Here is a 22,325-nt window from a genome sequence, read left to right on the forward strand (position 1 = left end):
ACTTCATTCAGGAAGCTGCAGGTCACACAGGAAAGCAGTGAAGAAGTATCCTGCTCCAGTCCCATTCGTCAGCAGTGCAACACAGCCGTTTGATTGGATGAAAGCGATGATGTCATTTAAAAATAAGTTGTAGATACAGCCATCAAACCAGTGGAATTCACTTTCTGTCTGTGGATATTTGAAACTCTGAATGGAATACTGGTATAAAACGAGGCTGCATTGCTTAGAACAATGACCAAAATAAAAATGGGCAATTAATTTACATTATTTCTGGCCTATATGACGTCAACTGAAAAAGAAAGGCATTTCAGATGCGAAGCAAGTACTAGATAAAAGATGGCAAAGACAAAGATCTTCTCTTTGGAATAACTTGCGTTAATGAATAATAGCACATAAAAAAGCAAACAGGGCCTAATAGCTTTCTAAAAATCTATTCCATCTTAGAAAGTTTCTAACAAAAGCAGCATTTATTTACGTGACTCTTTAACTCTCAGAAAGCCATATATCATTTTCCTTCACAGCAGATGCATTTTCCTTAACGTGAATATGATGCAATCCAATAACAGTTTGAATAAATGATTACCTGAAAGTGTAGAAGTTGCCAAAACAATACCAGAGCTTTGTCCATGAAGTTTGATCCATAATTCCAGTGTCCATAGATGACACCAAATCCTTGAAGCAAAACACTCATGTGTTTAGCCTCGCAGCTTGCAGTGTAATAATAACCTACACTACAATAGTTTGGTCAGTCAAACTTCAGCAGCAGTCTTTGTGGTCATAAGAGCATTTCATGCCATCTTAGAGCAAAGAATTTAGCTAAGATCAGTTTACACAAAAATACCCCACATTCCTTGAGGACATGCCTCCCCTGCCTCTCAAAACTCAAAACTATTTATAATAGCTCTTAAGAATAAGTTATTAATTAGTATTTCGTGACTACTAATATGTGGCAAATTGAACGGGATATTACAAAATAGCTTGGTAAATCAATTAAATGATTGATTTGTTCAGTGCATATGGACAATTTTTTTTTTTTTGTATGTTTATTTTATTATTTAAAAAACTGTGACAATAACATGCAGGTTTATAGGTAGTTTACTATATGCTATGCTTATACAATTCAGTTCACTTGCAGCAGAAATCATATGTTTGGCATTATGGCTATTGTATGGAAATTCAAGTTCATCACGTCATGTTTTTATACAGATGGACATCAACAAGTGTGAATATGCGCCTGTCAAGCAACGGTGAGATTTCTCTTTAAATATCAAATGCCAAAGGCCTGTTTACACAAAAGACAATGTCTAACGATAAAGTTTTGCAGAATGATGAACGATAAAAACATTGACATCCAGTCAGACTCCATGCTGTTTTGATGAGCTTTAGCATTTATATGGAGGATGACAAAAATGCTAAGCATGCTAATAATTGACATAATATTGAAATTTGTGTTGGTGTGGACGCTAATATAGTTATTGGTACAGATATCTTTATCATGATGTGAACAGGGCTTGAGACTGGCTTGTTTATTGTCTCTGTAATAATTTTTTTTAATAAGAAACACTTTTTTTGTTAGAAAAGCACAAACAAAGCATCTGGTTTTACAATGTATAAATGTATTTAAAATGTTAAATACTAAATATTGATTCTAATAATACTCTTCCCCATGTCATTTCATCACTTAACAAATGTTAATACTAAAATCTAAACAATATACCAATTTAACAGCAGTTTGTTGTTCTTATTTGAATAAATGTTTGATTAACCTACTGTTCTTTGCAGATAAATTATAGATTTTAAGACACATCAGATACAGCGATATGCGGTTGGATTTGGGCCTGTCTGCATCAAGCTAGTGCTCTCAGTGAGATCTTAACTTAATCCACACAGTCCACAAGGAATCAGTTCCACTGGCAGGAGCAGTCCATTGGCTCCTGGTAGTAATAGTCCACCGTAGTGGCGTTTCGAGTGCAGTACAGCTGAATGATACGGTTTTGGAGGCTGTTCTCACGACAGCACTTGCAGAAACGTGCATGACTGTTAATGTTAAAGTTGAAGATGGTGGCAGATGGACATTTTCCATCACACGAGTACACAGTCACCTGAAGAGAAAAATAAAGAGACATGAAAGCTAACAATTCATATTCCAGAAGAAAAACTGTACTCAATCCTGCTGTATTTCAGAAATAACAAAAATAGAGCAGAAAAGGAATAGAGAATAGTCCCAAATACAAAATACAACAGAAGCAGAATATCCTCTTCTTTTTCTTTTTTTTACACTTACAGGTGCATTACTTCTACAGTCATCTTTTCTGATGGTGGTCCTGATGGCGACTCTCTTACAGGTTTTGCCATCTTCTTTGCCTACACACACACACACACACACACAAACACACACACACACAAACTATGAGACTTACAAATAAACACAAACATGACATTATTTGTTTTAAATCAACTTCAGACAATATTTAGAAGCCAATGTACTACTGAAATGGAACACTGTTGAAGAAAAAAATTAATGTGTTTTTATTAAAAAATAAAATTAGAAAACCTGTCAACAGGACATTTTTTATTCATCTTGACTAGAATTATTTCAAATTACTGCTGTAATATTACATTAACTGGTATTACATTTTAAAATATTGATTTCAGAAAGGTTGCATATACCTACTATACATATATATGGAAGAATGTGCAATAAGATCAGGAACATGCAATTAGACATTAAGAAATTTCATGTTCATTATTAAAAAAGAAAATACATGTGAAAGAGCTTAATGATGTTTGGTAGTAATACAGCTGCACAATTTTCACAAAATTCATCTATGATACTTCGTCAGCTGAGGTCTGTTTTGACAGCTAAACCAAGTGCAGTGTAATCTTTTTAAATGTGGCTATAACAATGAGTCAAACACACACACACAACACACTAACAGGCTCAGTGACTATTATTGCTGCACCTTGGGGGCTCCGCTTGATTGACATGTTAGTAACCATGGTGACATTTGTCTGACAATGATTAAGTGGGACCACTGAGAACTGAACTTTTCACTCATAATAATTATATATATTTTTTGAATAACAATGATAAAATGAAAGTCATTTAACCATTTTGAGGACAGTGTGAATATTTTACATTTCATTTCTGGGTCATTAATTCTGACAGAGATTCTGTGGGTTGAAATGGAGAACAGGTTTGGAAGATTTATCAGGGGTTTCAACAGAAAAGTCAAGACTTTACAGCCGTGTTTGAGATGGTGGGAGGGAAGCGGAGTTTGTTCACAAAACAGTTGTGTCTGTGTTTGAATGTTAAACGGACGTTCATGTGTGAGTATTGTTCTCCCATTAAAGTTCACTATAGTTCATTATGTTGTCAAGCCCCTCCCCCAAAACTATTAAAACTAATCATTATTAAAATAAGATACAAATACTTTGATTAAAAAAAAGTTGATTACATTTCAGTGCAATAAGACGTTATTAGTAAAATCAAATGAAAAAATAAGCCTATTTTAAAAAATAAGTTTTTGCAGCCAAAGTATGAACATTCTTTAAAATTATTTTTTTTTTTCGCAAAAAAACAAAAACAGTGTAAGGTATTGAAACAGAAGTGACTTCCTATTACAGGCCAAATGTCTCACACACTTCAGGTCACTCAAACTAAAAGAAAATAACGGCAAGACTGAAAGAGATAGGTGTCAAATATTTTCTTCAAAACACACAATGTTATGAGACACAGATCAAGTTAATTCAGTAGATGAGTGAGTACCTGTATCACAGTTAGTACTAGCAGTGGGTGTTACTGGACTAACGGAAAAAGGCAACAAACCAAGTCCAGCACCTGAGAAACACACAGGGGCAGGTTCACAAACTCACAAGTCCATAACAAGTTCATTGGTTGAAGTCGTTTGTAAAGCTTCCAGCACGCAGCACAAATGCAAGAGCCCCCAAACCAATGTGAATACACACAAACCTGTGCCCTCAAGTGCCCTCAAGCGTAAAAAGATGCACAGACCACCACTTAAACAAAAAATACATACCAGTTTGTTGGAAGCAAATATAGCACATAGCCAGCAAAGGCAGATGCCAGACATGTTGAGCTTTTCCTTAAAATCACCCCTGTATCCCTCTAGCATGCCATGCCAAGACCACTGGCTCTTATCGAAGATGTTATTAAGAACAGATTCATGCAGCATTTTCCAATGTGCTTTCACAAAAATTAAAAAATGCATGCACTGCTATTCAAAAGTTTTGGGATCAGTAAGATATTTTTTCTTTTTTTTATTCTCTTTTATTCAGCAAATATGCATTACATTTATCTAAACTAAAGACTTTCATAATGATAAAAATATTTCCATTTCAAATAAATGCTGTTTTTACCTCCTATTAATCAAAGAATCCTAGATCATAAACAGCACAACATAACATAAAAAATGTTTGTTTTTTTAATGTTTTTTTTATTATTAGTAATAGACCAATATATAGGGTGCCCACACCTTTTAACCCATTCATTCCCATGACTTTTCAATTCTTTTTTTTAGTAGTCATTAAAAACAACTGGATAAGGATTTTTAACAATAATTTAAACAAATTCGAATATTGACTACAAAAATGTTCATCATGTTTCTGTATCTTGTTTTTAGATTTTATTGTGAGATTCTATTGTATTTATTGTACTATGGAAACCCAGATTTTGTATAAATATAATTTGATTTCATTAATAAAAACTGGACCATGGGCCACTGAAAAACCTATTTTAGTAACTGAAACATAAGTTATTTCTGTACAAACTGAGTCTGATTGCTTTACTAATGTTGTTATCATTCAAGATCTGCTAAAGTTATTCATCTGAACCTGTTTATACTGTATGTAAAGCACCAAGCTTTGACAAGCGGCAGCTAAAAACCACAAACACCAATCCCTTAGCATAAAATCCAGTCCGAGCCACAGATTACACAGAAGACAAAGAACACATAGAGAGGACAACATTAAAACTATCTGGCTTTCATTAGTATTCCATCACAAAAAACCCTGTAAGTACTTTGTTTCGTGCTGAAATACAAATTTCTCCCCAGATCACGGCATATAAAATCATTGAGGGATTGAGAACAAGGAAAAGCGCATGAAATTGAAACTGGAAGAAAAGAATGAAAGAGCCCTTTGAGACGTGTACAGCAGTGCTCATTTTTCCCCAGGATCTAACCAAAACGCAACCAGCAGCTAGTAAAGCCCAGCACTGCTTCACCGTCATGCTGTTCCAAACAGCCCCCAGCGTTCCCAGAAAGCACAGCCAGCCCCAGAAACACATACTCACATGTCTTACAGCAACCGTCCACATACGTCTGAACTACGCCTCCATTCTGAAACACAAAGCACTGAGGTTAGAAGCACAACAGCACAAACTGTTACAAAAAAGCTGAAGGAATGCACTGATTTCAGTCAGACCTGAATACATTCTGTGTCATTGAAAGGAGGACAGACCACTCCAGAGGCCAGAACTACTGCGCCAACCGCCGTCTCCATACAGTCAAAGCGCGTGCAGTTAGCCACCCATGAGCTTCCTGCCTGCCAACCACATCAAAATACACTCTCAGATTAATGCATTGGAGGCTCAGCCTTTTTGTATTTCCTGAAAACAATGACGCGGTTTTGTGTGTGTGTTTTTGACCTACAGCAGCAATACTTTTGTGGATAAATGTGCTAAAAAAATGCCCTCAGCAAATCTGACAAAACATCCATTTGTGCACATCCTCAAAGAGGAAATTGTTCACAAAAAAAGTTTTTTTTAAGGATATGTTTAAGATTACATTAACCCTTTACAACCTACTGGATCACATTCAATATGCAAATTTCTATGGACTCTAAATTATAAACATGATCAAAATCTTTACATGGTTTATACTTTTTATTAGCATGTAAAAGGACCTGTAGTATATAATTGTAAAAACTTCAGGGTTCACATTTTTTTGGCTGTGAAATCTTTATTTAAAAATCACTTTTAGATTGTAGTATTATTAACAGTGATATATAATGGATTTTATATAAGATGAAAAATTACTAGACTGAAGCAACTTAGGTTCATTATGCTTAAATGTATCAAATCATTAATATCAGCCTTTTGACTTTTGAGGAATGTTTATTTGTACATTTGTCAATTATCTTTGTATTTGATATGATCATAAAACTAAGCATTAATAAATAAAATAATAAAATATTATCTTAAAATGATCCAATGAGACATATTATTGCAAGATGTAGAGTGACAACTACTATTTATATGCGATTTATGAGAGTAGTCTGCTGTACTGTTATAAAGAGCTCACTAAATTCACATTAAAAGCTGAATTTCTTTCTTTCTTTTTATCTTTTTAGGGTCATGAATATCAGCAACTGTACCAAATAATGTTTTTTTTTTCCTCCTCAAGAATGAGCTCCATATTCTTCTCCTCTATCACATGTGCCATAAAAGCCTGATGTGTCAAATATGATACTCAACAAAAACGTATATGCACATAGATCATTATTTGATATATATGTCAGGCTTTACAAGATCAACAAAAAGGATCAGACAGTGAGAAAAAATTACCATAAATACTTCTGTAGTCCCATTTTCACTGGGATATGAGCATGAGATGTTTTTGCAGGAGCCACAGCACACATGTGGATCAGATGATGGGACATAAACCTGATACTGTAGTTACAAAAATATAAAACTAAATATTAATTAAAATAAATAAATAAAGACATATAATTCACATAATATTGGGAAAACAATATAATATAATATAATATAATATAATATAATATAATATAATATAATATAATATAATATAATATAATATAATATAATATAATATAATATAATATAATATAATATAATATAATATAATATAATATAATATAATATAATATATAAATGGGCCATAATATAGACTTTTAAATCAAAAACCATCTATAATTAAATTTTACATGACTGTCTTCCACTTTCTCTCTGAGTTATCTATACAGTATGTAGATCATCTCTGTTATGATTGACTAACCTAAGTCTATATTTGTACATTGATTTGTACATGATGTGTGCCTTTTAAATGTTAATTAATTTCATGGAAAATCACGGGGAAGTATCTGTTAATACATATTAATGAAAGCTGAATTATTCATGTGACTTACAGGTTCACACTTCTCAGAGCAGTTGGCAGTGGTGACCTCCATGGCGTAGAACCCGGTGCTGGGGTCTTTATGTGTGAGGCACTGAACGGTGTAACACAGCTCCCCCTCAAAGTACTGCACCATAGACTGACCCGGGTTCAATATCGTCACGCCCTGAAACAGACAGACTTCTGCCTTCTCTACACACACACACATACACACAGACAAATAAACAGTTTCATTGAATAGTGAGGTCGATTTGGAAAGTGTGAGTGTTTGTTTGAGTCTTACTGCAGTGATACAGTGGGCATCCACACGGGCCGCCGGCGTCTGGTTCCTCCTCTCTCACTTCACCCTTTAACACAAAGGTCACGGTGTAATACGGTGGTTACAGGAGAATTCCCTATGGCAACCAAATCCACTATATACACAGTATTCACACAAACAGAATACATTTTAGAACACTCACCACAGTGCAGACAGGAAGTGTAACGTTGTGACACTGACATTCTAAAAACAACAGATGTTACAAATGTAACTGTGTATCAGTATAACATTTAAAAGTGATGTCATTAAATGGAATTTGGGGTGGGTAAGATTTAAAAAAACTAAAACAAATTGAAAGCAGTCTGTTCTGCTCAACAAGGCTGCATATATTTTTGTTGTGAAATATTATTCATTTTCTATTTAAATTTATTTTTACATATAATTTATTCCTGTGTTGGCAAAGCTGAATTGTCAGCATCATTACCCCAGTCTTCAGTGTCACATGATCCTTCACAAATCTAATATGCTGATTTGCTGCTCAAGGAACATTTTTTGTATTATTATAAATGTTGAAAACAGTTGTGCTTTCAGTTTTTTTTTTTTTTTTGACAAATAGAAAGTTGATGAATATAATAGAAATTTGATGTCTTTACTGTAACTTTTGATCAATTTATGAATCCTTGCTAAACAATAATAACAAGTACTTAAAAAAATCTTACAGACTATTGACGATTATCATGTGATTTACACTGTACTCACAGTAATGGCATGGTACTTTTTAGTGTAATATTTCTGTATCCGTGTATTTGTATAAGTTGAACTATATTTACAAGAGAAATGTTGAAAAAAAAACATCCACAGAAGTTTTCTAAATCTACAAAAAAAATTAAAATAAAAGCATCCACAAAAGAAACATAAATAGTACATAAAGGGACAAAAAATGCATTGTAAAATGTCAAAAGCTGAATTTGAGAGTTTGAGTAAGGGTTATTCTGTAAATCTTAAACAGATTTTCTTCAAACCAAAAAGAAGTCAGAGGGAAGGCACTGTTTCGATATCTAGGTAAGTGTGTGTGTGTCCAGTACCGCAGTGTGTCTCTGGGCAGCAGCTGTCCGGCGCGGGTCTCTTCACCAGTACAGCTCCAGGAGCACAGCTCACACTGGGCTCAGGACACAGACTCCTATCACACACTGAAAGATCAAGACACAGACTGTTTCTCCTTTGATTACGAAACACAAAGTGACTGGGCACTTCAGGACAGTGAATGCTGTGTGTGTGTGTGTGTGTGTTATAACTACCACAATGATAATGTGGACAGCAGTGATTAGTGGTGTTCACATCCACAGCCAGTATCTCTCCAGGCAGACACACAGGTACAGGGTCAATACAGGACTCACAAACTGCAAAGCATGTGCAAATTATTACTATAGCATGCCATAATAATATCACAGAAGAATAACATTTATAGAGCATTTTATGTATTTTTTTTTTACATTATAATGTATACTTTGAAGCATTATACATAATTTTAGATCTTTGTGTATTTATATAGAGTACATTGCATTTATATATAATGCATTTTTAAATACTGGCTTCAAACAGTACACAATTATTAATTATAATTATTTTAAATCATGCTTTGTCTCAAGCTAAGGTGCTTAAGTTTTAGTAAATTATAAATTATAAATACTGTGTATAGAATACAATGCAAAAGTCTTAGGTCATTAGTATTTTCACCAACAACATTTTTTTTTTTAAAGTCAGTTATTATTATTATCTTTTGCTGTAGTGTGTTAATAGGAAATATCATTTTAAATTTCCAAACATTATTTTTGCCATCAAATGTAATAATCCAGGGACATTTTTTTTTTTGCATAAGGAGTCTGACAACAGCCAATGCTCCACACAAAGATCTGATCAACATCATCATCAATCTGTCTGAAATAACATGAAGAAACAGAACAAACTGAGACAGACTCAATCCAGATGAACTGTGGCAACGTCTCAAAGATGCTACAAGAAACCTACTTGTAAAGCTACCTGAAAAACAAAAGTGCACCTAGGACAAAAGCTTTTTTAAATGTTAAGTGTGGTCACACAAAATGTTGATTTGATTTAGTTAATTGATAAATAAAATGTATTTATGACATTATTTTTTAAAGCACTTCACTCTTCACCCTCACTTTACAGCATTTTTACATAAGTGCCTAAAACTTTTAACAGTACTGTAGCTTTTGTGTGTGTGTGTGTGTGTGTGTGTGTGAAGAAACACAGAAACACACTTTATGTGTATTATATGCATCAGAATGTGTATTTTCTGTACCTTTGTATATTTAAAATCATCTATATTTAGAATTATAAATACATGCTTAAAAATAGTACACAAATAATGTACACTTGGAATTTTAGTTATTGATAATTACGTTTTTAAATAGTTTGATATAAGTTTGATATTATTCATTACCTTTATTAAAAACAATTATGTATTATCAAAAGCTTAGATTTTAGTACTAAATTATATAAGTGTATATAACATAACATTCTTATTATTATTCTATTATTATTTATAGTTGAATATATAAATGAATGTATTGTGAGCACAGAGATAAGAATGTCAGCTGTAGAATTCAAGTATTTCTAAGATATTATTACCACACATGTAGCTGTAGCAGCAAGCGTGTGCCCCTCTGACCTCCACCAGGAATTGATCTTCTCTGCAGAGCGGGGCAGGAACACTCTGGCATGCCAGCGGATCACATTCTAGTAGAGACCAATCAGAAGAATGACCTTTGTCCAATGACCAAATACACAGCCAATCAGAGTAAGGATTACATCAGCTCTTACCACATCTGTATTCGGGACAGCAGGACAGAGCACTGTAGCCAATCACCAGCTTGTCTCCATTCTCACAGCTGGGCACTTCACTCTGACAGATGGTGAGGTTACATTCTACACACAAACACACAAGCACTAGTCAAGAACATTTTGGTTCATTTTCTTGAAGCAAAAATACTGTACATTTTTAATGTGCATTTCTGATTTGTGATTTGTTTTGCATCTAAGGCCATATTGATGGCAAGAACAAAAAAACGGGGAAATAAAATAAATAAACATATTTGAGATGAGAAAGGGGGCAAACAAACAGGATGCACAATTTTCAAACAGAAAGAAAAAATATAAATGTTTTGCATATTTCAAATTAAGATTTTTTTTATTTTATAAAATAATTGTTTTCTATAGTAATACATTTTAATAAGCAATTAATTCCTATGATGCAAAGCTGCATTTCCAGCATCATTACTCCAGTCTCAGTGTCACACCGTCCTTCAGAAATCATTCTAATATGCTGATTTGCTGCTCAAGAAACATGTTTTATTATTATCAATGATGCCAGGATGGATTTGTGCAGTATACATCCATGTGTGTTTATACCACAAATCTTCTTAGGACAGCAGACTCCTTCCTCCAGCACATCGACTGCATACTCTCCCTCCCTCTCACACAGCGGGGCAGGATCATAACTGCACTCGGGTTCCACAGGAACCACACTACCGTTCTCCAGACACTTGAACAGACAGCAGCCACGCAGAGAGCCGTTCCACACCTCACCCGGGGCGCGTGGAGCACCATCGTTATCCGTACACACTGATCCCATGGAAATAACAGGCCATTAAAGCAAACAGCACTTTATTTAGCATGCATGCAAACACATAGTGTGTGGCATTCTCACCGCACTGCTCCTCGGTGACACAGAAGGCAGAGTCTGCTCGGTGCAGGATGGTGCTGCTTTTACACACACACTCCTCTCTGATAGAAGAACAGGTGCTCTCCTCGTAGTAATCTCGGTTTTGGCATGTTCGAGTCTTGCATGTATTCACACAGGGTTTGTAGTCTTTACCAGGAGGACATTTGAGTGCTGCGTGTACAAAAACATTCAAATACGCAAAAGTGAATAAATATGCTACCAGTCAAAAGTGAAGCATTTAAGCAAAAGCCTTTATGAAAATGCATCCAAACAGTATCTGTGAACACACTCACGACAGAAGTTGCTTTTCCTCCAGCTGAAGCAGATCTGATGCGTGTAACAAATGGCCACATAAGCCGCCAGGAAGTCACACTCATGCTCTTTATAATGTAGGTCACCAGCCCATATCTTATCACAGAAGTGTTCTGGAGAAACCTTAGGAAGAATAATCCATGATAAAATGGTCACGTGTAAGGAAAGCTTGAACTTTCACAAGCCAGTGGGGATGAAATTTCTCGAGATTTCCCCAAATATTAGGTAAAATCAGTGTTGTTTCAGTACTATTTATATACAGTTATAGTATTTATTAATAACTTGAATTAGCCTTTATTTTAGATTTCAAGTTTCATCTAAATTTATTTGCTTCAGTAATTTTGTTTTATGCTACTATTTTGTTTTGATTTATTTTAGTACTTTAACTTTCCAACTTTTTCAACTTCAATCTTATTCTTGCTTTCATTTAGGTTTTATTAACTTCTATTGCAGTTTAAGTTTTAAATCAATTGCAGTTAAATCATTTTTTTTCCTTGATCTAATATTCATTTTTTATTTAGTGAATTAATGTAAATGATCTGTAATAGTTTACATAGTTTAAAACAACCCCTTTATAAGGGGTTAATACAATATATGGGTCAAATTATGTATATCGAAATGTATATCAATATGTATATGTAAAAGCTAACTATGATTTTATAGCTAATGTTAAACACCAGTATTTACAAACAGCTTGTGCAATGGATGTAAGTGGCATGTTTGCACATGAATATGTATTCAAGCTTGTGTGTGGTACCTTGTGGTGACATGTAGAGAAAGGTCTCTGGTTGAGCATGGTGAAACATTTGGAGCAGTTGCCGGTGGTGCAGTTGTCTCCCACTCTGCGGAAGTAATCTGTCTCCTCTGACGTATCCACCATCCATCCGTGCAGGAACACTGGGATGTCCTCAACATCCCAGACCACAGTACCGTTGGGCAGCCGCAGGTCATCAGCTGGATTACCATCACAACATCCTGAGAAAGAAACCAAAATACATCACACACACTTATATGACCACAAATGACCAAAGGCTGTTGAATTAATAAGAGCAACATGGAAAAACACATTCAGGTGCTAGAATGTGACATATTTTAGAATTAAACTAAATAACAAATCTTACAGGGTGGGTCATTTTTTTATCTGGATTTGGACATATTGTGAAAAGTAGGATATTACGTGTAATGCAAATGCAACACACTGACCACAGAGGCCCCTAGTGGAGGTGTTATCAGGAACCGTGTACTGTATGACCATGATGCCAGTGCTGTGGTACCACTTTATGTTGATCCCACTAGGTGTTTTAATGATGTACATGGTCCCGGTGTCATCAATATGGAGGTTCTGTCTGGTGAGAGGAAGCCGGGCCGTGATCTGATTCACCGACACCTGTATCAGATCAAACATGTTTATGAGTCACGATTAAACAGAGACACAAGATGCATGAATAATGACTTTTAAATAAATTAGAATTTATTGGTTGCCATTTTCTTTGATTTTACTCCGCAAACAATTTTAAAATTATGTAATGGCTGCTGAAATAATAGCTACTAATAATACAGATTTATTTGTTGTTGTGTTTAGATCAGGTCCTGGAGGGCCGGTGTCCTGCAGAGTTTAGCTCTAACTCCAATTAAACACACCTCAACCAGCTAATTAAGGTCTTACTTTGCATGAAACTTCCAGGCAGGTGTGTTGAGGCAAGTTGGAGCTAAACTCTGAAGGACACCGGCCATTCAGGAATGAGTTTGGACATCCCTGGTTTAGAACAACATGACTTCGTGACTAAAACTGGTTAAATCTTGCCAGCATTACCTTCCGGTCCAAGCGGTTGACCATAATTCGATAGGATAGAGTTGTAATGTTCAGTTTCTTAAAACACAGACCAGAGGTTCCACCAGAGGGAGTCTAACAGGAAGAGAGAAAGTAAATGAGCTTCTCATCCTCATAAGGATGATTATAATAGATCAAATTTGAACATAAATAAGCTTATAACACACTCACAGGTCTTCTGATGTAGTTCACACTCTGAAAGGAAAAGTCAAGTGTTTATTAAAATGTAAAAAGCATATATAGGAGACAGCATATTTCTTCATGGTAGAGTGTTAGTGTGGGTTTACCTCACTGGTTGGGCATTTCTCAATGTGGCCGACTATTTTCTCTCTGGGCAGGTGGACCAGAATATAAGAACCGATATCATACAGAGCCACATTATTCCCATCAAACGTGATCACACGCAGGTCAGCGATTATAGAGCAGCGACCTGAAAGAAGACAAACACAGGCAAACTTTAAACATGATAAAGAGTTTCTGAAGAAACATTTATCAGAGATTTTTTTATTAACTGAAATTAAATATAAATATTAGATGAAAAACATAAGGCCTGTTCAAAACAAGAACAATAACTATAAAGATAACGTGTGTCCACAGCGATGCACGATAATGTTCTATTTATTATAAGCGTGTGCTGCAGTTTTATCGTCCGATGTTTTAAATCCTCGAGATCTTTAAAGCAGGATGGAGACTGACAACAAAGCCAACAGCACCTCTCATCTAGAGCATATCTGAATGGCCATGTGTGTTTGTCTTACATGGGCACTGCCACAGTGGGCAGCAGGGGTCTGTGTTGGTCTGGATCGGGGTCCCAAGCAGGTTGCACTGTGGCTGGCTGATGTTGTATCTGCAGTGCTGAGAGGAATTATGCAGCATCAGCTGTCCATTAAAGCAGATGTACTCACTGCACTCGTCCACACGCAATGAATATGGAGGCTGTATGGATACAAAACAGAGACGTTCACAAGTTAGAAAGCATATAAACTCCTCCACCATCAAAAACTATATAAGGCACCCCTGGATGATTTTAGGTAAGATGCAATGATTAATTATCTGTTTTTGTTCTTGAGTTTTTGAGACAGATTTAACAGTTATTTACTGTTCTACATCTTAATCCATGATTCTACTCTCAGGACATCAACATACTGGCAAGTAGGAGTGACTCAAGAACAAAGAATTAAGACTGGTAAAAGTGTTCACCCTATGTAGATTAATGACTCATTTTAAAGATGTGAGGGAGGGAAACGGGAGACGTCAACTCTCACTAAGTACTGTTGAATCCATCACCGATATCTCAGGGAAGATGAATCAAAACATAGCAAAAGCTAACCTATATAGCAAAAATATTTTTCTTAGAACACTCAGAAATACTAGGAATTAGATTTGAACAATTCTCTGATTCTAAATCTTTAACTACAAGTAGTTGCCTGAACAATCACTGACTAATTATTCCAATTTTAGTCCCATGAGTCACAGGTATACAAGCAAGCAAGTATCAGGTTTTATTTTTCATTTCTATTCATTTTATTGACTTCAAATTCAAGGATTGAGTCAACAAATGATTCTCTGATTCAAATAAGTGAGCCATTAGAGCGATTCAAACAAATTCAACCCATGAGATCAAGATTGATGTGTCATCTGCTTTTGTTATTTTTAATAGTTTTGTATTTTTTAAATATATTTTGATTAAACAAAGCTCTAATCTACTCTATCCAATCTAATCTATTTTTTCCAGTTTTCATTTTATTCGTTTTTTTAATTTCAGCTTTATTTAAATTAATGAAAATTATTTTACATTATTTAACGTCTAGTTAACAATAACAATACAAGAAAGATGTCTTGTCCATTAAATGTATTTGTATTATGACCATTATTCATTCAACTGAACACTAAAAACATTGTTTAATTTCATATTTAAAGCTGCGTTAGGTAACTTTTGACGCTCTACTGGTTAATAAACAGAACTGCTTGCATCTTGCGGAAGAACATTGTAGCCGGAACTACTTCTCTCTGTTTATGTCTATGAAGAATCACAAAGGTACTGGGTTACTCCGCTGAAGCAATCTAAAATAGTCCGAATATAAACACTTATTATAGGTGCACCCTAGTGATTCAGGACAGGCTGAAAACACGGTTTGGAAAATGGATTTATGGTGTACTCGCTTATTATATACATTTTTCTACATTTTGAACACAAACAAAGTTACGGACCGCAGCTCTGATTGGTTGTTTTTTACCAGGAGCGGATGACTTTCTGCAAATGGCAATAGGACACTGGGAGGAGCCAGAGGAGCTTGATTTTTTCACAGATTATCGGTCTCATATTCTACTGTAAGGACATAATGACAGGTTTAATAAATATGTAAAAAATATATTTTTAATAAGTTACCTACTGCAGCTTTAAAGTATTTTTTTTACCATTAATTGAATCAAATACTATAAAATGAAACTATTTAATAAGAATGACACTCTTACAGTGCAGGGCCCTGTGGGTAGAAGGAACGGAGGCAGCACTGTTGTTATTCCTGTTGTCTCAGGTGAAGGGGAGGGAGAAGGCATTATCTCAGAGGTTGTCGGGACTGCTGTTGTAGTAGTTGAGGGCTCCTCGGTTATCGTGGAGACAGATGTTGTCTCTGCGGTGATGGTTGTTGAAGTCGGTTCTGACGTTGTGGTCTCGGTCGTACTGACAGTGCTGGTTGTAACGAGTGGGACGGTGGATGTCAGCGATGTCGTCTCTGGTTCGGTGGTGGGCTCGGGTGTGGTGGGCACTTCTGTAGTTGAGGTTGATAAAGTGGTAAAAAGTGTTGTTATGGGCTGTGTAGTGGCTGTGGTGGTGGGCGGGGCGGTGCTGACTGGAGGGGGTTCTGTGGTTGGTGGAGAGGGAGTGGTGGGAGTTTCAGTGGAGGTGGTGGTGGTGGCCAAAGTTGAAGAGAGTGTGGTTGGTGGTAATGTGGGTGTAGTTGGGCTGCCAATTAAATCCTCTGCTTCCAAAGGTGTAGTTATGATTGTAGTACTGGCAGTTGTGCTCGGAGCGGTGCTTGCTGTTGCTGTTGTTGTGGAGGGAGTTTTAGTGGTTGTAGTTGAGGTTATAGGAGCAGATGTTGGTGCCGCTGTGGTTCTGTTTGATCGGGTCACAAACATGTAAGGAGTCGGAGTTGGAGATAGTATCACACCTGCAAGAACATATGAAGCAATGCAAGTGCTGAGACAAGTTGAACAGTGTACATAAATGTTCATAAAAGATATGATGATGATGAAAGTGATGCATATGATGGTTTCACACATACAGTCTTCTTTGTAAACACACCGCCTGGTCACTTCGTCCAACAGCATAGACTTTGGACAGCGTGGAAAACAACCTTCAACTCTAAACCAGATCAGAGAATGAAAGACTTTCTGAAGAAATTGTGAGGGTGTATCTCATAACAATATGTCTAGGTCATGTCTTCTTCATAATATTAGATTTTGCATAAAGAACATGAAGCCTGGTTAACATTTTCTTATGCATTGTGATATGATTTTCATGACAAATAAGTACATACCGTATTTTCTGGACTATAAGTCGCACTTTTTTTCATAGTTTGGCTGGCCCTGTGACTTATAGTTAGGTGCGACTTATTTATCAAAATTAATTTGAAATGAACCAAGACAAATTAACTAAGAGAAATGAACGAGAAATCATTACCATCTACAGCCGCCAGACGGCACTCAGTGCTCCTGTAGTCTACCAAAGAAAGCATATAGCACCCTCTGGCGGCTGGAGACGGTAATGTTTTCTCTTGGTTCTTGATTCTAAATAAATGTGACTTATAGTCCAGTGCGACTTATATATGTTTTTTTCCTCATCATGACGTATATTTGGAACGATGCGACTTATACTCAGCTGCGACTTGTAGTGCGAAAAATACGAAAATTGTCACAATATGTCAAGATGTTTTTTCTTTTTTCTGTTTTGTAGTCCTCATTATCCTCATTGATGATTTTAATTAGATTTTTATTTTAAGAAAATAAATTAACCATGATTGATTCTGTGACTTAAAAACAACCATTATTGAGGTTGTTAATTAAAAACAATATTTTACATTTAGTATTTGTTATATTTATATTATTTTATATAAAAATACATTTCAGTTGAAATCTAGATTTTATGTGTGTTCTTAGCATTTTAAATCAGATTAGTTTGATACCAGTATAATACCTGCCTTAGCAAGCACCCTTTGAATAGCTGTCACATAAATGAATATTTTAGCATATGCACATGATCTTACGGAGGTAAAAACTGGCAGCGTGTTGCATCGAGGTCGTTGCATGTTTTCACACATGGACTGGCACATGCATGATACTTCCACTCGCACATCAAGCGGTAGGGGATCAAAAAACTGCTCTCTAAAGTGCAGGAACACAGCCATCATAAACATTAGAGACATAAGAGAAAGCACTTCAAACAAGGTTACAGTATATGACGTGCATCCACAGAAATCTGTGTCAGTCTCTGCTCTGTTTAATACATTGCATTATATTTAAGTTTCATTCCACAATCAGAGCAGGTAATATGGGCCTGATGATAAGATGATAAATTACACTTGCACAGTATATTTGATATATAGATATTTGCAGACCGGTCTTACCCTCAATGATAAAGCTGCTGCTGATTTTGAAGGTATACGAGTGGTCGTAGTTCTGAGCTCGCACGTGTGTATGAGAAAGAGTGAGGAAGACACCCTTCTGACTGTGCAACTCAAAGGACGCTCGACCAGGTAACCACAGGCCCTGGTGGTGGATGAAGGTGGCCTTACGTCGGAACTCTTCCCCAGGCTGCCAGAGTTCCAGTCGTAGCCCACGGTTCCCAGTAACACACAGAAAGTAGTTGGGCCTCTCTGCAGACTCCAGTGAGACAACAGGAAGTCCTGAAGCAGTGCAAATATCAAATACAACATCAGTAGATGCTACTATTCAGCTTTCAAATAAATTATAGAGGTAAACCACATGTAAATATATATTTTTTCTTTCATAGGCTGGTCGATTTTGTTCAGTTGTCTAATAAGAAGCAGACATATGATCGGCCAAGGACATTCAGTATAGCTATATAATAATAATAATAATAATAATAATAATAAATAAAGAAATAAAGAAATATGGTAAACAATTTGTAATGTGCCCTTGTTATACGTTACATGCACTCATTATTATAATACAAAATAATTATGCATAATTACATGCAAATAAAACCCTTAGCCAAGCCCTAAATTCATATATTAATAATTAATATTACTCAGGACTTAAATGTATAATTACACTGTAACAAGGACACCTTAAAATAGTGTAACCATAAATATTACTATTGCAATAATGCTACTGTAAAGCAAAAACTTTTTTTTTATGAAATAATGATAAAACAAATATTGTTTAAAATATTTCAATTAAAATATTTCAAATGAATGAAGAAATATGTAACTATTGCAACTCATATTTTTTTAAACTGTAAAATAAAAAGATTATAAGTATTGTTATTGTTGGATTTTACAGTGCAACGGTAAAATAACATTATTAATATTTATGTCTTAATTACTTTGCTTTCAAATGTTTAATACAGAGATTTTATTTTGATAACAGATTTGATTCTCATCACAAATTTGGGAATGTGGTTAGCAATGTTAAATTTTCAAATGCATGCTATAAGCGACTAAGCTCGTGAGTTTGCAAAGATGGAGTTTGTGTGGAGCAGCATTTAATGCAAAATAATACACCCCAAAAAACACCTGATCATTGTATTTTGCATTAAAGCATGTGTATGATGCATATTCGTTTTAGTCTTTTTCTTCTGCAACTCGTTTTGCTTTTTGTTTTGCTGTTGAAGTGAAGAGTATGTGCTCACTGGAAGCTCGGTCCTTGTATAGTCCAGTTGTGATCATGAAGTGGAAAATGGTGCTGGGCTGAGCATTGGTCCTCAGAAGGGGAAACACTTCACCGCTGCTCACATTCGCCCCAAACACACATACAGAGTCATTCTGCTCTGCACTGGACAGAGTGAACGGACCCTCTCCCAGCTCTAACCAAACATACATACATAAAAAAGGTTAGGGCAAGATCTTCTGGTGCTTACAGTAGTATTCTAGGTAAATAAACAGAATAAATCATTCTTACCTTGGTTGTAATATTCACAGTCATATGCTGTTAAAAGAAACACACTTATATTAGTTGCAATCAGGTTGTATCATGCGTCTGCATGCATTATTTCAACATTACCAGCTTAAAAAGAAGAATGAAAAAGCACTAGCTGTGCATTTAAGTTTTTTAATGTGACAAATCTGCAACTGAAACAGAGTCTGATTAAATAAATAGATCCTGACAGCAAAGAGGAGCAGTTGTGAATAAAGTACAAACTGAATGCTGGGTTAGTTTTGCATTAGAAATGTTAGTTTGTCTATGCATACAGAATTAGGGTCAAAGACAAGACAACTCATTTGTCTGCATCAGATTCAATTTAAAAAAGTGACTTGATATACAAAGAAAGCATATTAAATGTAAGTAATGTCCGCTTTAATATCTCAACTTTTATGGATATAAAATGTCAAAATATGGATGTTGAAATAATCCTCCATCCTCAATCAGCATATAAGATATATATTTATGTAAAAAAGAAATAACATACTCATTCTGACCTATACTTAAAAATATATAAAAGGAAAAGAAATAAGTTCATACTAAATGTCATTGTATTTTAAACAAAAATCTTGGGTGCAACCTACTGGTTTGCAGGATAGTGGCAAAGATTGGTAAAGATTTAAAATGCAGTTTAATAGTTTTTAGGGCTGCACTGTGATCCTTAAATAGTTTTTAATGTCATCTAATGATTCTGGTTCTAAATATGCCTGACAATTTTATATGACAGAAACCGAAATAAATTCTAATTTAAAGCTGAATTCAACTTTAGTTTGAAAACCCCTTTTCGTCTTTTACCCATTAACCTACAATGACAGACAGCACAAACAGGTCAAAAGTTTATGTGTGCTTGTACTCACGACACACGGTGGGGGATCTCCAGTTCACCGTGATACCATTTTGACAGCATTTGTGTGCATATGCTGCAATGCTAGTACACAGACATTCACAGTCACCCCCACGGTTGCAGTTGCAGGTGTCCGTTAGACAGTTCTTATAAAACCAAGTCACATCCACCTGAGGGACCACAAGGATGAGTTACACACAATATATGGCTAACGTTATCTAAAACCTCAATTAGCCTGTCAAGAACACACAATTGGTTATGCAACACACACTCAGGACTGAATGTGTTAATGGTGGAATGTTCTAGCTTTTCAAACCTACGCAGCCCCCTAGTGGCCATATTTTGAATGGCAAACAGTCTCCAGGCTTCTATCTATCAGCTGGTTCATCGCAGACAGTGTGTGTGTCTGTCTCATGCTCTGCCAGCCTGTGTGTGGCTGTGGGTAAGACATGGCCTTTTTATCTGTAGGCCAAAAGTGTTGTTAAACCCCAGAGGAGAGCTGCTCACCACATTGTGACATGGAGCAAATACGTCACTGTAGAGAAGGCCGCACTCCCGCTTCGCATACGGCTGCCGACTGAGATCTCCTTCACACAGTCGGCGGACTACAAAGTCGCTCTCACACTGCACACACATTAACACATAAAAGCTGATTAGTGTGACTTAGTACAGTTTACTATGGTTTTACACTAGTAATAAAAGTATGGCAGAAACTATGGTTAACATTAAAACATTTTAAGAATACATACTGTTTAAAAATCTGGGGTCAGATTTTTTAATGTTTTTAAAACAAGGCTTAAATGATCGCCAGGAACGCATTTATTTGTTCAAGAATACAGTAAGTACCCTTATATTGAGAAATATTATTACAATTTAATATAAGTTTTCTTTTTTGAATATATTTTAAAATGCTATTTATTCCTGTGATGCAAAGCTGTATTTTCAGCATCATTACTCCAGTCTTCAGAGTCACATGATCCTTCAGAAATCATTCGAATATTCAGATTTGCTGCTCAGGAAACATCAAAGGGATAGTTCACCCCCAAAAAATGAAAAACAAAAAATTCCTGGCTTTTCCAAGCTTTTTAATGGCAAAGGATGGCTGCTGGGATTCAATTGTCCAATAGAAGTCCAATAAAGTGCATCCATCCATCATAAAAAATAACTCCACATGGCTAAAAATGTAAAATTTATTTTAAAGAAAAATCTAACTGACCCCAAATTTTCTAAGAGTAGTGTACATTTAGTGTACTCCGGTCTCATAGTATCCTGATGTGTCATACCTGTCCAACAGCCCAGCTGTCTCCGAGGACCTGTGCGTTACTGACCTCCATATGTCCAGCTGTGGTCATGTCATTCACTGTTACCATGTCAAAGTTTCCACACAGACCACTCATTTGACCCTAAAAACACAGCCAAATACATTATAGTGAGACACATGGTTGATACAGTATAAAATGATACTGATGATCGAGATAAAAAAAGTTCTAACCTTCCACTGTGGCCCTGCACGAATATGGAGAGTGGTCTTGCGGTCCCATAAAATGGTCAGATCTTGAGCAGGAAAGTGGACCACAGTGTAGTATCCTGCAACCCACAGCTGAAACTCATATCCTCTTCCCACAACAGTAGACGAGCTCTGGAGGACAAACACAGACCAATTCAAATCGAAACAGATTACAGTCAATACAGACTAAAATGTATGCATTTTAACACAGAAACAATAAACTCTTCTAGTTTGTGAAAGGACAACAACTGAAGATGGGTTAAGTCTTGTACTCACAGGTTTACCAGAGTTATCACTGAAGTAGATTTTAGTGAGGCCAACATAGATGAGCAGGTACTTCATGCAAACAATCCCACTTTCATAGCAATCTTTATTTTGAGCCATGATGGTCACCTCTGTATCACCAACACTCTACAGATAGACACAAGATTAACACAAGTATAGTGAGCAGTTTACTTACAGGTGTGAGTCTCGAAATGTCCCGTTCACACAGCAACTCACAGTA

General features: G+C 35.8%; 1 protein-coding gene across 1 annotated transcript in view; it reads right to left on the reverse strand.

Moving 5' to 3' along the window:
- Nucleotides 1–1,049: 1,049 nt before the first annotated feature.
- LOC113100351 (otogelin-like protein) overlaps nucleotides 1,050–22,325 on the reverse strand; it is a gene marked incomplete at its 5' end in the record, with an annotated part of 31,160 nt that continues 9,884 nt past the window's right edge. The window contains 33 exon segments of the mRNA XM_026265171.1: nucleotides 1,050–2,102; nucleotides 2,285–2,364; nucleotides 3,770–3,841; nucleotides 5,315–5,360; nucleotides 5,446–5,565; nucleotides 6,587–6,691; nucleotides 7,171–7,349; nucleotides 7,441–7,504; nucleotides 7,619–7,659; nucleotides 8,502–8,606; nucleotides 8,715–8,816; nucleotides 10,069–10,176; nucleotides 10,261–10,365; nucleotides 10,849–11,061; nucleotides 11,147–11,332; nucleotides 11,455–11,596; nucleotides 12,231–12,448; nucleotides 12,677–12,860; nucleotides 13,287–13,379; nucleotides 13,476–13,499; nucleotides 13,592–13,734; nucleotides 14,063–14,240; nucleotides 15,780–16,477; nucleotides 16,592–16,671; nucleotides 17,573–17,690; nucleotides 17,933–18,211; nucleotides 19,180–19,353; nucleotides 19,449–19,475; nucleotides 20,327–20,483; nucleotides 20,821–20,937; nucleotides 21,597–21,716; nucleotides 21,806–21,952; nucleotides 22,097–22,231. Coding sequence (XP_026120956.1) covers nucleotides 1,902–2,102; nucleotides 2,285–2,364; nucleotides 3,770–3,841; nucleotides 5,315–5,360; nucleotides 5,446–5,565; nucleotides 6,587–6,691; nucleotides 7,171–7,349; nucleotides 7,441–7,504; nucleotides 7,619–7,659; nucleotides 8,502–8,606; nucleotides 8,715–8,816; nucleotides 10,069–10,176; nucleotides 10,261–10,365; nucleotides 10,849–11,061; nucleotides 11,147–11,332; nucleotides 11,455–11,596; nucleotides 12,231–12,448; nucleotides 12,677–12,860; nucleotides 13,287–13,379; nucleotides 13,476–13,499; nucleotides 13,592–13,734; nucleotides 14,063–14,240; nucleotides 15,780–16,477; nucleotides 16,592–16,671; nucleotides 17,573–17,690; nucleotides 17,933–18,211; nucleotides 19,180–19,353; nucleotides 19,449–19,475; nucleotides 20,327–20,483; nucleotides 20,821–20,937; nucleotides 21,597–21,716; nucleotides 21,806–21,952; nucleotides 22,097–22,231 — 4,761 coding nt within the window.

The sequence above is a fragment of the Carassius auratus genome, unplaced genomic scaffold (assembly GCF_003368295.1).
Source record: "Carassius auratus strain Wakin unplaced genomic scaffold, ASM336829v1 scaf_tig00217248, whole genome shotgun sequence".
Lineage (NCBI taxonomy): Eukaryota > Metazoa > Chordata > Actinopteri > Cypriniformes > Cyprinidae > Carassius > Carassius auratus.